The sequence below is a fragment of the Lissotriton vulgaris genome, chromosome 6, assembly GCF_964263255.1.
Source record: "Lissotriton vulgaris chromosome 6, aLisVul1.2, whole genome shotgun sequence".
NCBI classification, from domain to species: domain Eukaryota; kingdom Metazoa; phylum Chordata; class Amphibia; order Caudata; family Salamandridae; genus Lissotriton; species Lissotriton vulgaris.
The window spans coordinates 1,793,479,383-1,793,494,757 of NC_141694.1; the positions used below are offsets into that span (position 1 = coordinate 1,793,479,383).

The 15,375-nt window shown below is 42.5% G+C and overlaps 1 protein-coding gene across 1 annotated transcript in view; it reads right to left on the minus strand.

The window, feature by feature from the left end:
• Window positions 1-4,573: 4,573 nt before the first annotated feature.
• Window positions 4,574-15,375, minus strand: part of SLC35F6 (solute carrier family 35 member F6) — a 153,383-nt gene continuing 142,581 nt past the window's right edge. Inside the window, exons 6-7 of the mRNA XM_086928059.1 lie at window positions 10,150-13,424; window positions 4,574-6,410 (exon numbers count right to left, since the gene is read on the minus strand). Of these exons, the coding sequence (XP_086784185.1) occupies window positions 12,946-13,424 (479 nt within the window). The 3' untranslated portion in view covers window positions 4,574-6,410; window positions 10,150-12,945. The remainder of the gene's footprint in view (window positions 6,411-10,149; window positions 13,425-15,375) is intronic.

Consider the following 15,375-nt stretch of genomic DNA (forward strand, 5'->3'; position numbering starts at 1 on the left):
GGTGGGATTCATATGAATTACATGTACATTTTCTATGAGTCCTTTGGTGATATTTGAAAAAAATCGTGATAAGGGGCAATGCACTTCTATCTCTCCAGGAAGGTATGTGTTAATACACATCTTAGTCATTGCCAACATGCATACTACTCTATTGTCACGATTCGTCATTTCCAGTAGATAATTTTCTGATGACACACATTGTTAATCGAAATACACACGAGTGCTGCACACGTCCATGTAATAATTCAGCATGATGTGAATGTAAATTGATGGAAGGAAGGACCACCACGCAACCAGTTTACTGGTTAATACGTGCACACTCCAGGCTCTAGCTATAGCCTTTAAAAAGAGCATCCAGGTATTGCGGAATTCTCAAGGATAGAGCAAGTGGTATCTGAGCACGATTTAACTCATGACATTACTAAAAACAACTTTATACTTGGTAAAAGAAGAAAGAAAGGGTCACTGTTTGATGAAGCGGGCACTGGAAGATAGTTTGAGGGTTTAGTATGTTTTGGTGAGAATGTATACAACATGTAGCAGCCTTGGGACAACTGGCAGGATTCAATATAAGGGAGAAAGCAATTACTGTTATTGACTCATAAATGGTGGAAGGATAACATATTATTTAGTTGCATTTTTCAGGCTCTCTACTTAGACTGTCCCTGTTTGCTCAAGAAGTTTGAGATAAATCCTGATAGAGTTGATGTTGTCACAGTTCTCCAGTCTAAGGTTCTGATGTATCCATTTTCTTGCGAAATGAAGGCAGATTAAGCTAACCTTATAGGAAAAGAGTGGGTCCTTGCTTCATGCCTGAATATGTCATTCTCTAGGTCTATGTCCTCATAAATGCTCGGCCACTGTGCTTCACTGTTTATGAGCAAACATATAGGGGGCTGTGGGCAATGAGGGAAGCCGATGCTCGGTGCCTCAATATTATATTGCATGAATGACCCCCCCCCCCCCTCCCCCCCCCATCTTGCCTGGCTGCCTCCTATGCCCACACACCTTTATTTGAAAAATGCTGGCTCAATATCTACGGGGATTATCAATGCCTGCAAGATTTACAGGCTTCAGAAGGGGAAACAGATATTTTAAATGTCCTAAATGTAATGCACCTGATTGTCAAAGAGCTTTGACATCCTGATAAAACATTTCTCGATGTTTTTAAATGCAAGGAGATTTACACAATGCAAATTCAAGAGACCCTTTTAGGGGAGGGTGATATATTTACACTGATTCCTTTCTACTGTCAACCGCAGTGGGCCTGCAGAATGGTGCAAAAACACTGATTTTAAACCTCCGGTAATGTTCTACAGAAGGAACATTTGCAGTACTTGAATTACCTGAAATCTTTGCCACTCTGGAGTATTATAGACATTTATGTGACATGTCTTTGCAATCCTTTGTTGCCTGAGCAGACGTGTGGTAAAGATCAGTAAAAACTGTCATTTCTGTTTAGAGAATTTAGCAAAAATAGGTGCTGCCATTGTCAATTATGGAAAGTCATCAATATTTTCCAGACAAGTTTTAAATCAGGTCTAAGATGTCCGAATCATTTGACAAGACACAAATGATGACGGTGGGTGAGAGAAGCTATGAAGGACTGGATCTTGTCCCTCTTGTACTCGGGACAAAGAAGTTGGCTCCAAGGGTCATTTGACTGGCACCCTTTGTGGCTACTGGGATGCAATAAACTGCAAAAAGCCGTTTTCCTGAAATGACCAGTTGACCAATACTCACTGGACCTGGACTGGGCTTTGCTGAAGGCCTTTGCTGGAGTGAGTACTGGCCACTAAGTGCTGCCCCTGAGGTCCGGAAAGACATACATGTGACCCAAAAGAGCTGCTCCAGAAAACCTGAAATGTTGGGACTTAAAATATTTTTGCACTTCCAAGACCTCCAGAGCCTTTAGTGGGACTTCGCGGCAAAGGCGACTGATTTTGATAAAGCTTCCTCAGATATAGCGTCAGGCTTGCTCACCTGGAGGATTTTGACTCCACAAAAAACGACTAATGGCCTGAATTATATGTTGTTGGGTGGAGTATCCGTACTGCCAACATAAGGGTCTGCCTGTCAAATAGAGATGGGTGACGACCACACCTACACCATGGCCAAACATCTCAGAAGGCCCCATGGAGTCATCCGAGAAATTGCTATATTTCCAATCTCCCAATTTAGGGGAGACATATGCTGTTTTTTACTGCCCGTTACTGCCAGGCAAATCGGGCAAGATGGGTCAATAAAAAAATGTAAATGCCTCCCTCACCATGGGAGGTGACTTCCATGGTGAGGGGTGCATTTCTTTTCATATTTAAAAAAAAACACTTTGATGTTTACAGCAGTTCATGAGAATGGTAAAAATATCCGTCGGGTTGGCGGGCATTTCTAAATTTGGCAGGATGGTACTCTATCAGGGTAACAGAGTAATTCACTCCATCACCCTGACGGAGTAAAATCTGTCTGCCAAAATATAGCTTATTCCCTAAGTCTTATGGTAACATCTTTGACTGGAATGCACCCACTTGGTGTATCCAACCCATGCTTCATCGGGGCAAGCCTGAAATGATGCCCAAGTCCCAGTCTACTGCTTCCATAAACTATCAATGGCTATTTTGCTTTTTCATATCTCTAATTCCTCTAATTGGATTTTCGTAATGTTGGTGTCATTGGTTTATTACTTTTTACTCTATATTTCGGATTCAGTTTGGGATATTTGTTGTTTGGTGTTTTGAATTTGTTACTGTTTGGTACTGCAAAAAAAGCTTTACACATTGTCCTAAATTAAGCCTGTCTGCTGTGTGCCACAGCTACTGGAGCATTAAGCTCAGGTTAATCAGTGACTTTGAGATTTACCGTGACAAGTTAATGACAAGGTCATTTTCTGCCCTTGTTTCTATCCCTTCCTTTGTCCATTCTTTGTAGCCCAACAATGCTTCCCTTTGAACTCAGCAAAACTCAGCTGACATATGTCTAATTTTGCTATGGCACTTCCTCCTTCCCCACCCTCAATGTGGCGTCTAAATAGATTTCCCCTGGAAGTGTATTGCAAATGCATTTGTCAGTAATTTAACCAAACGGCAAACTTAAAAAAAAGCAATGACCATAAAGGACATTTCTTCATGTGCTAAGTTTGTTTTTATTTTCTGTACCAAGCAAATCCCTTAACTGGAACAGAATCTCCACTTCACAGTAGGTGTCCACTGATACCTAGAATATATCCTGGATGATGTTAAAGCTGCTTTCCCAGTAGTCTCTATAGGCATCTTTTTATTTACGAAGCAGTCAATCAATTGGTAATCACTGGTCTCAGAGGTTTCCACCCTTTGTTAAATCCCCTTAATTCCTGTATGCAGATTGTAAAGAGGTGCAGGGCACTCCATATATTGTGCCTTCTCAGACTGAACTGTTTCATGTGTGTATTAGTCAATATCAATAGGGAAAGAAGATAGAGAAAGCCCTATCTCATTGGTTGCATGTAGGCAATGATCACCTTAGGAGAGTGGCCTCCCCTCTCATGCTTATCTTGTGTGATGTACACATTAGAACATCTGTATGATGATTGCTGCAGGTGTGGCTTGCTGCTTGTTACTCCTATCTTAATTAGTTGCCACATTCCTCCGTTATTGTGGAGCATGACTCTGATAGCCAGGTGCTTCTAGCTTTAGCCAGCTTCCTTGCATGGTAGTATACTCTGGCGGAGAGCCATAGCCTGGGAGAGGAGGATCAGTGCCTGGCACCAACAGGTAAGGGACATGGGTACCCAGCCTTGAACAACATATCAAGAGCTGCGTATGATAAAGGCTGGACCAAGGTCACAACAGTGAGATGAGGTAGAACAGATGCAGACATTTATGAAATTAGATTAAGTGTGTGTTCAAAATGTTCTTTCTTGTCTTGAATAAAGAGTTGAGATTTCACTAAGTAAGGTCTTAAGAGTTATTTTTTTGGTGGGGTTTTGTAGGTGTTGGGCGGTGTGACACAGCACTGATTACATGTTTCTGTGATCCTTTTATCTAGTTTACCATTCAGCCTTTTTTCCTTCCTTTTCGAATATTATTTCTGTTTCCTGTGATGTCACCACTAACATCAAATTTCTAAACCCATCTTAGAACATTTAGGCTAAACAAAGGAGATAGTGGGCCCAAGAGGGCAGGTCTGACTGCCTCCCAATCCCCAACCGCATCCCCAAACTCAAGGAAATTGTGTTGAGCACAGAGAAAATACTGGAAATGGTGTAATTCAAGCAAATTTAACGGGGGTGGTCCAGTGGCTCCCATTCCTGCTGCCAATGGTAGCAGGTTAGGCCTTTGTCACCAACTCCTTCAAAACAAACAATGGAGAAACTATCAAAAAGCAGGCTGTCTGCAGAGAAGGTGCCTGCTCTTTCAGTACCACCAGATACTCCAACAGTGCCTGATCAAATGAATCCACTCTCAATGAGAAATCACCTTGGGTGCACCATTGGTATGAATCAAACTGAGGACAGAAATAAGGAGACAATTCTCAGAAATAAGGAGACAGTTCCCAGAAGGGATTAGGATGCAGAAATAGGAACTAACATTAACGACAATTTCATATCTCTGTTACTTTATTTTATTTTACATATCCTTGAGGAAAATTAATAAAGAATGCTAGTATTCTTGTACAAAAGGAGAGAAAAATAACAAAATAAGAAAAGTAGAAAAAGTGCCTCGAACACTGTTGTGACCTTGCCCTGCTGTTGTGGGAGACTACATCCCCCAGCTCCTTCAGCTGCTGTGTCAATTTCCAGGGGCCAGAGCGCCATAAATCAGACAGAGGCATCTTGCAGCACAGGTCGCGGCCTGGCATGGTCCAGGCGAAGACCGGACCAAAAGCTGGCCCATCTGCGCCCATTCGTGGATGGACAAGGCTGGGCCACATCTCTTACATCCTTCTTCCGGAGACCAAAGGCGGAGCTGCGACTGTTGGGTGAGTGGTTGGATACCTTGTCTGGACTGGAAGGACTATGCTGGGCTTATTGTGACTGAGGTGACCATTATACCCACATATTTTGATGTTAGGCTTCCTTTTAAAAAGATAACATGCAGTAGAGCTGCTCTTTGGCATTGGCTAACGGAAATGCCAAAGGAGGGCTCTGTCGCAAGCACCCCCCCAGCCCCCCACCCAACCCTCCCCAATGCCCACTTCAATTGATAGGATGTTGCAAAGTGCTATAGGGGTGTTGACTCCAATGACTCAACTGACTGGAGGCGGCTCTCTTTGAGTGCTGATGTAGATTGCACGTACGAGCAGACCATCAACGATAATCTTCTGGCCCCTTACCAGCCTGGAGAAAACAGCTGACGGCGGGTATTGACAATAATTGCCCTTTGACGGATGAAAGGAGCGCAAGGTCGCATTTGGCTTTCAAAAACAAATATTTCTCTTGATGCACCCCAAGCCCACCAAAGACGCTAGAGAGGATTTTCCAGCCATATGTCCCACCGTTGACGATACTGCCCCTGCATGTGATGAGAGGTAAGGTGGGAACGCTCTACAGCCCCCTTGTAATGTGTTTGGTAAGAGACATTCTAGCCCAGGTCCAAACTGTCTTTCTTGATGAACTCCCCCAAACAATAGCTCGTTTAGGCAAGTTAGAGCAATTGTGTGGGGGCGTCCCTAATGTGGCTTCTGGAGGGGTCTAAGGGTAGACTGATTTCTCCCCCATGGCTGCCGCACCTAGGGCCAATAATATGAATGATAAAGGGAGAAGCAATTGTGCGAGCAACTGTCGGGGTATTGTGGGGCCATATGGTACAAGTCTGTGTTAACTTTGGCAAAAAGGACAGGCAGTGGTGTTATAAAACCCCCAATTATCAATTTGCACCCGCTTCATGCACCTGTGATGCAATATTTTCAGGGGTTCTAGGGTTAGAAACGGGCCAGAGGGAATGTCATGAGGATCAAACAAACAAATGTTTGCTTTGCCTCACAAGACACAGGAACTTTCCCACTAACAGAACCGGCAACATTATTTTGACCTGTAGGGTGAGCTGAATTGGGAAAGGTCCTGTAGATAGGTCTGGTGACTGTGCTATCATTAATTTTAGGAACCCAAGGCTGGCTCAAGATCTTTTGGTAAGTGAATTATCTAGGCAGGATCCGGGTTCTGACCTAACCCTCCTACCACCGGGCTATTTTTGTAGACCTCCCCTACAAGGTGAATCTTATCAGAAGATCCTGAATCCCCTTCACTCAAAATGTAAGTCTGGGTGTTCTATCAGGTGCCCTGCGCCTTGTCTTATATGGTTCCAGTAGCCAACATATTTTGTGTACTGGAGGGGGTGGATTGAGATTCTGTGTGTAGGGCCAGCAATGTTCCCATGTCCTTTGAGGGTGGTTGTTGTGACCATGGAAGCCCTATCAATGTCTCAAGCCAGATCACACTGTGTAAAGCTAGGCCCACACCTTGGGAGATTATTGCTGAGCTGAAGTAAGCCTGCTAACTCACTCAGGTCTATTAGACAGGTGTCAAATATATGAGGGAGGATGTTCCCTTGGCCCCTACAGACCACTATAAGCCCTGCCAAGATCATATTTCTCGAGAAGATCACTCTGAAGTAAATGATAATAGCAGGGGTGTGTGATCAAGGCCCTTATAAGCCCATGTCCAGTATAATCAGCTCTAAACTGGGAGGGGGGGGGGGACCGCCAGGTATCAGGCATCCAGGAAGTCTCAAAGTCTTCTATGGTGGTATCTTGGAAAGTTGCAGGACTGAAGGGTAAGTTGGAGTGTAGTGACTGGGGGTCATTTATAGACCAGTATGATTTCTGCTTAATTCAAGAAACCTTGTTGAGGAAAGAAATTCGGCATCCAGGCTATGCATTCTTTATTAAGGCTGCTATTGCAGGGGTAGGGGTAGACTGTCAGGGGCGTTGTCCACCTGGGTAGCCGCTCATTTGGGCTCCAGGGCCAAAATGGTGGAGATGTCTTCTGACGAGATTTTGAGTGTATTAATAATTTTCGCTTTTCAAACTAACGTATATTTGGTCAATGTTTATTCTAGACCAGTGGGTTTTGGACAGGAATCTCCCGCTGTGGAGCAGTTATCCACATTCCTGTCCTCACTTCCAAGGAATGCCTTTAAGATGGTTGGGTGCAACTTTAACTGTCATTTTGGGTCCCTCAATGTCAATCATGATGACATTTTGAGTGACGAGGACAGACTATAGGCTATTCCAGCGCTGGCTATTCCCCCTATTAAAAAATGGTCACCCTTGGCCCTTCGAATAAATGCCCTCACCTTGAACCATCTATTCCGGCATGTAACAGGCGAAGTAAGACAGACAGGGCTCCAACGCATTAAATCGGATAGGGTGTTCATCTTTAATTGACTATGTGCTTGTGGACACGCGGTTATGGCCCCTAGTTCTGGATCTGGGAATATTGCCCAGGCACGATAGTAACCATAATTGCTCTGTCCCTCAATATAATTTTACCCTTTACAAGTGTTTCGGCAACTTGTATAGATATGTTGGACGATAGATTGAGGTTGACCTTGTCTAGGCGGAAAATATATTGGTCTACAAAGCTGCCTTCCCCAGACTCAATTGATGCTCTGTATAAGGTGGTGGGTAAATACCTAGTTGCATTGTTCAGTTATCGCACCTGATTGTAAAGTTGGTTACCCCAACAGGGTAGCTGATATTCATGTATCACTAGCTGGTGAATTAAACAATGTATTTTATACCGAGGTAAGATCTAGGGGCCCCAGGAAGAACATACCCACATTGTTCAATACATAATGCAGAGCTGCCAAATTAGCTCTAATATAGGCTTTAAAAAGTAAAGATAGCTATATGATTAGATCTGAGAGGGTTGTTTATAAAAATGCCATTATTTCTGCGAAAAAGGGTGACATAAAGCAAAATAGGACTCTCATCTTCATGCTACTAAGCGTACGGATTCCAAGGAATTTTGGAATATAGTTACATTTGGTAATGGTGAGGGTAGAAATAATATAGAACACAATATTGCAGCTGATTTCTGGAACAAACACTATCAGTCCCTATAGGGAGTATCGGACAGTCAGGAGGTGCATGTAGCTGAAATTATTGATAAGGGCTGGCCAAGTAGTGACCTGCCCTCTTCTGGACATAGGAGCTATTTTGTGATAACTTGAACAAAAGTACTCAGGGCCATTGGTAAGATTGGCCCCATCAGGCTCCGGGCATTGATAAAATTCATGGGGACCGTTACTTTTCTGAACTGAAAGCCTGGGGCCCGTATTTGTGAGTGATTTTAATGCTAGTTCTTGGGTTGGGTACAAGTTCATATCCAGTTATAAAAAAGGTTCCCCATTGGTGTCTGCCAATTGTAGACCTATTAGTCTAATTGATATAATGCAAAAAGTATTTTTTCGGGTAATATTAGATCGATTTCAGGACTGGATAGAGGAAGAAAAGGTTCTTAGTCCCTTTCAAGCGGGTTTTAGACAACACACATCTACTATAGATCAAGCTTTCCGGTTGCAACTTTTTTATATTGGAAAGACGCCATCCTTGAGCGTGGCAGTCTCTATTTTAAATGCGTAGGCCTAAAGTCAGCGATTGATTTAGTCCTGAGGGACTTTCTTCGGTCAGTATTGGCTGACATGGGGGTTCCTTCTTACCTGTGCCATGTAATTAAGAGGCTGCATGAGAATAATTTTGAACAGATTCGTTGTGGTAAATTGGGGTAACTCTCTGAACCCGTTGCTGTTGGTAAGGAAGTAAGACAAGGGTGTGTGATGGCCTGACTTATTTTGTTTGTATATTAATAGTCTTATAGACACATTGAACACCATTAATAACAATGATGCACCTAGGCTTGTAAATAACCGGCATTGATGTTTGCAGACGATACCCTCCTTTCAAAACCCCAATGGGTATCCAAAGGACACTAGATAGCTTCAATGCCTTCTGCACAGCAAGGGTATTAGAAATTAATGTTCCTAAAACCAGATTCATGGTTTTTAATCAATCCCGCTCCACACGTCCAAACCCCAGCCTGAATAGCATCCTCCTTGAAAGGGTTTCTAATTTCGATTAGCTAGGACTACCTCTTAGCGAGCAAATGGATTGGTCGTTCCATATTGCCAAACAAAGCCTTAAACTATTACAATACACGGTTGGGCTTGCAAGGGTGTACAGGGGATCTTTATATAAACCTGTTAGCACCACTTTTGAGATTTACAAAGCGCAAGCCCTAGGTGCTACTTTGTATGGTGCCGAGTTATGGGGATACAAACCTGTAAAAGACATTGCGTAGGTGGAGAACAACTTTTTAAGGCAAGTAGTGAGCTCCCCTCCAGCACCCCATTAATTCCACTTTGAACAAATCTAGGTGTTAGATCAATTTCGGAGGGGATTAGACTTAGGCCACTACTATTTTGGAGAAGAATATGGGCCGCTCCTGAGCTGATCTTCTATAGATTGGCCCTGGGGGAGATCCTAGGCCTACCATGGATTCGTTATATTAGAGAAACTCTAAAAAGCATTGGCAAAACAAGTCTTTGGGATGAGCCTGCTGAGTTGTGGTCAGTGATGTTCAAGGGGGAACTGGTCAAATGTTACAAGGGGTTTAAACTATCTGCCCTCCTGATGAGTTCTTCCTTGGGAAATTTGACTTCAAGATCACAGGGATTAAAGAACTTATAGACCAGAGGAGTTCTTGGACGAGGTTCAACCGGCCCTAGCGAGGAAACTTTATATCCAGTTCAGGCATGGATCACTTCCCTTGTACACATTCACTAATCACTGGAGGGGTGAGAGTTATGCTTTACTGCTGAAATGCCTGTCTTGTGGCACAGCTGAGGAAACAGAGGTTCATGCCTTATTTTTTTGCTCAGCCTATAAGAAATTTAGGGCCAAATGGCTAATACAACTCCAGGGACAACGCACCTTCATGAGGCCCTTAGAATTTTGAAAAACGATACTCATCAACCTATTGTCTTCGCAGTTTCTAGATATCTCTTTTCACTCTGGTGTGTTTGAAAAGCTTTTTTGTGATGTTTGTCTATTTTAGTGGGGATGAAATTGGTCCCTTGTGTTTGACATCTCTTAGTCATTCCAGTGAATTGCAAGAGGGTAGTATGGTTCATGTTATATTAAATGTACAATTTCCATTCCCTTTTTTCTATGTACAACGTGGCACACTGGAGTAAATGTGGGCAAAACATTTTTTTCCGACTAACTGTTGTCTAGATGTAAGGAGGTTTTTAACGTTTTAGTGATTTTAAAATATGTTTTATCCCAAGCACTGTGCACTTTAGACTAAGTTATACTTAGTGCCCATCCCTAGATAATGCTTGGTGTAGCGGACCCTTATAGACCATAGTTATAGGTTCTCTTGGAGTTTTTTGCCTCATAGGAAATTATCCTAAGGGGGGGTTCTATCAAGCATTCTAATCTTAATAGAGGTAATAGTTTTAAATTGGTCTTAAGTTTTGATTGTAACACAACCTTGATATTCTCAATTGAATTGTTCTGTGGTGGAGAAGCACTCCTGCTTCATTGAATAATGCAGTTTTATAAGCATTGTGTTTTTACTATACTATTGTATTGTACTGTATTGTGTATTAATCACCTTCTGTGTATTTTATTAATTAGCGACAGATTGCGTGCACTTTTATGGTTCCTTGAACCGAAATAAAGTTATTGAATTGAATAGTTCCTCAAGTAGGGGAGCACAGAAATAAATGTTGTCTCCTCAGCAAACTTGCATTAGTATGAGGGAGCGGGGATCCTACTGATAAAGCCCAGCGCTCACAGAGGGGCAGCTCAGAGAGGTAAGTGACTTAGTCCTGACATCTCTGAGCCCCCCAGTCTCAATTATATATACCTTACAACCAGATACTACAGAAAAGAGCTGGAAATTGAACTGAATTGACTCAACTAGTGCAACTTCGTAGGATGAATTGGTCAACTTAGTGGAGGTCCAAAAAGAGATAAGGGAATTTACAGTAGTCAAGCTTTACTGTCTGAAGTGTTACAGATAAAACTAAAATCTAAATAGATCCCTCTCTCCCATGCAGCCAAGTCTAGACTTTATACTCTCATTAATACTGGAACTCACATGGCACTAAGAGTGGAGAGAAACACGCTCCTTCCCATTGAATAGTCAACACAGCAGGTACACCATCTAGTACAGGATATGGAGTTAAATCTCCACATGCAAAAATATTGTGGCCAACAAGCAGAATATTGTGAAGGTAGAAACTTATTGACAAGGCCAGTAAGAGTGCATGCTGAGGAGCAGCAAGTCATGAATTACTGTATCTTCATTAGTGGTTGAAAAGGAAGTCTCCTGCAAGCACTAAGAAGAAGCAACACTTTAGCAAGGAAAATGTCAAACCTTAATATTGTTTTTAGATTCCATTCCTCCCTTCTGCAAGAGAAAACGTGATAAAATAACATCTAGCAAACCATTCTCTTTTCTTTATCATTCTCTGACATAGTAAACAAACTAGTCTAGTTGTAAGCTCAGCCCTGTTTCTATCATCACCATCACTCACATATGGGACTGTGCACCTGTATGCTTGTTCCTTCAGAAAACCAACTTATGAAGAAAGTCAAGCTTAAAAAAAGTTGAATTTCCTCCACCTTTGACCGTTCAATTTGCTCACTTTTGAGAAATGCTAAAGTCTCAATGTCCCTGCATGTTAGGAACTTGTATACTTTTCCCTCAGATTGTGAACGATTTGGGAATTCCACACAGATTTTAATCACAACTTCTATTTCCAGATAAGTTGGAAGCCTGAAGCCCCCATTAGAAGTTAAGAGCAAAATTCTGATCCCTGTGCAAACATTTGTTGGTACGAGTTTTATTATAATTATCGCGCCCTCACAGTTTTCCCCTGATGAATTATGGCAGGCAAAACATGCCGAACTTAACTGGGGGGAAATGCCTGGACAAAAGTCAAAACATGCAGAATTTTGTGTTTTAAAACACGATTCTGTATGTTACACCCCACTTGTTTTTAAAAACTTGGAATATGATGGATTTACCACATGTGGTAAACACCTCACACTGCAGTAGCGGTATTTATCACATGTGGTAAATTCCCAACCCTATATAATTAAACTCGTAATGAGGTCCTATGACAGCAACAGAATGAAGGAAGAATTCCTGGGGTCAACAGGGTGGGCCCTGCCTGAAGTTGTAATAAAGGTCTAGTTACACAGCTGGAGCTGGTTCCGGTATTAATTTAGTTGAATGGCGGCTAGCCGGAGGAACAAACTGGGCTGAACATGGGACACCTGACAGTATGTTTTCGGATATCACCCTCCAGTAACTCTGTCACCCAGCCCGTGCTCCTTTCTGAATCTGGCAAGCACTTGTATGTTCTTAGGGCCACAAACAAGGAGGGAAAGTGAAACAAGGTGTGGCAGGGCACAGAGATCATGATATCAGGACTCAGAAAGATTGAAGTAAATGTGGGTGAGTGGTACAGAAACCTTATCATGATGCACAAAAAGGGAGCTAAAAAGAAATATGTGGCAGTGGCGTATTTTAGCCTGATTTCTAAAACGGATACATTTTTAAACCAAACAGGTGTGGAGTATGATGCAGTCTGTTAAGATTATATCTGGTATTATAATGAGAAAAAAGTTACATACATGTTTATGGTCAGTTCTTCAAATTTCCCAAGACTTCCCTAGAGAATCCAAAATTTAAACAGAGAAGTTTTACTGTCTCATCACCCGTGTTTCTAGGCTTCCCTTTAGAATTATTTATAGAGGTATATCTATTTTGTATTCAATGTCTTTTGTCAACAGCATTTGAAATGTTTCTAAACAAATCGTGAAGACTTGCAAAGTTAGGGATGAATTAAAATCCATCATCTAGGCTTCTCCCCTAACTGAAAACAGTCAGTCTTCGTACAGTGATGGCAAAAAAGCACATTTTAGTAAAAAGTGTTCTTCTAAAAACAAAACAAACTATCGGCTCAAGATGTCTTTTTCTTCATCGGTTCCCTCATTTATCGGAGTTCCGTTGAGCAGCCTTTCTGTTTCCGCGCTGTCGTTCGACTCTTGGCGGCACATAAACCGCGTGTGCAGCCCGTTGTACAAAGCCGCTCCCACCAAGAGGATGATGAAGCCCAGGATTTGCAGACCATGAAACTTCTCCCATCGCAGGGCCAGGCTGACCGCCCAGATGACCACTGTGCGCAGGCTGTCCAGCACCATCCGCGTGGTGGCACTGATCTCCTTGGTGACGCTAATGCCGGCAAAGTTGAAGAAGGCGATGCTGCTGATGTTGCCCAACAAGGCCAGGATGATGAGTGGTTGGTGGCCCATTTGGCAGAAGGCATCCAGTGAATCCTCAAGGACTGGGCGGTCTCCCTTGCTGAAGCCGGGCGCTGGGATGTAGTACATGGGAATGAGAAGCAGGGTCAGGATGACAAACCCAAAGAACCCTACAAGACAAAAAGAATAAATATATTGTAAGTCAAGAGGTGAGCTCATCCTGACAGCAGCAAGATATTGGGTCTGCCCATTGTTAAAGATCACAGAAGCAAAGATTCACACATGCGCACGGTGCACTACTAGAATGCAGGCTACATTCAGCTTCAGAGAAGAGGTCCACCTGCAATGTTTTGCCTAATGCACTGCATCTTTATGCTGTTGTGCCAAGGAACACCTTTGGGGTTCAACACAGTATGCCGGATAGTCATAATTTTTGAAGGACAGAGTGAAATGGTCTGGGGCAGGGTGGCTCGCTATACTCCTGGGAGCCGAGTCGCAACAGCCTTGAGTGGTCAGTAATAGTTTCTGGATTGTTAAGACTCGGATCTTACCCACACATCTGAACCGTAACACATCACCCTTTGCACACTCGGAAGGTCATATTGGTGAGGGCCAGCATTTAAAAGAGAGTAGGGGAGGGACACCTTACTCAGAAGTGGTCCCAACTTGAGTGGTGGATGTAGTCAAACCTAACCAGATGTAAAAACGTGATGAACTGAAATTTGATCGGCAGAAAAGTATGAACTTCAAAAAGCCTACATCCAAGAGTGCAGTGAGCCACCGACTTCAGCAGCTACTATGGGTGCAGGGTGTTTCCTCTGGGTCAGTGCTGTTTGATCACATGAAATGATTGCACTGCTACATATGGCCTCCTTGACTTCGATTGCAAAGTCTGCAAAGAAGCTCCCCTGCACAGAAGCTCCCCTGCACAGAAGCTCCCCTGCACAGAAGCTCACAATACCCTGAAATAGATCAGTACAGGAGGGTTAGGGGACCTACTGATTTTAAAGAACGCAAACAAAGTGTCCCCAAAAAAATTTAGAAAGGATGAAAATGGGGAGAAACTGTGCGAGGAAGACAAGTAAAGATAGAAGCAGAGAATATGTGAACAGTAGGGGCTATTATAGGCACTATTGAATAGAGGGGAATAAAAGGAGAATAAAACGTGAAAGAAGAGAAAAGGGGGAGCAACTTCATGGAAGAAGAAAGGCAGAAGCAAAGGAATTAACCATAATATGGCAGTTTCGGGTCATCTGTTTAGCTGGCTTGCTGTGCTCGATCTCGCGATACCATTCGGGGTATAGTTCAAAGTCGGGTATTTTATTTTTCTAGCTATACACTTGCTTGCATTACACAAAAAGCTGTAAGAACTGGAACCGCAGTGGTAAAGTTGAAGACAAAGCTCCAAAGCCACTGCAGCTGACAATGTTTCTTTGATAGCCCATCCTTCTTAGCTAGGGACGTGAGAGGAGGAGAGTGGTGGTACTAGTAGCCCAGGTGTAGTAATCTGTTGCTAGGACTACATTGTCATAAATCTCTAAAACCAGGGAGCAATATAAGTTAATATTTTATTCATCATAAAATTTCTTTATTTCGGCTTAAATGCCATAAAAGAGTCACAGCACAATTCATTATAATATACATTGAGTCACATTTTTAAATACATTTAGTATGAATAAAACATATGTAAGTTAAAAAAGATAAATATTTTTAAAAAAGTAGTAAATTTTCCCAATAAAACTTTCTCTGAGCACAAAACAGATACCAAAATACAAAATGCCCTTATGGCATTCCTAGAGCATATTTGATCATATAGACTTATTTCTTTTGCACTACAGCTTTCAACCTTTTTTCCTCCGCAAGAAGTAAATTGAGTGCAGAAATCGGCTAACACTGAATACTATTGTTTGGGTTGTGTCTGTTTTAATTATTCTTAAAGCCTGGTTGCAGGATCTTACTCCTAATAATAAACATAAAGGCTTAATCCCTTTTCTTCTGGCTAATGCATAAGCTGTGCAGAAAAAAAGGATATCAAGGTCGTCTTCTTTCTGGTTGCCTTCACACATATTACAAGTTTCATCTGCCACTGGAGCCGGACCATTAGACCCCCTAGACCAGCGT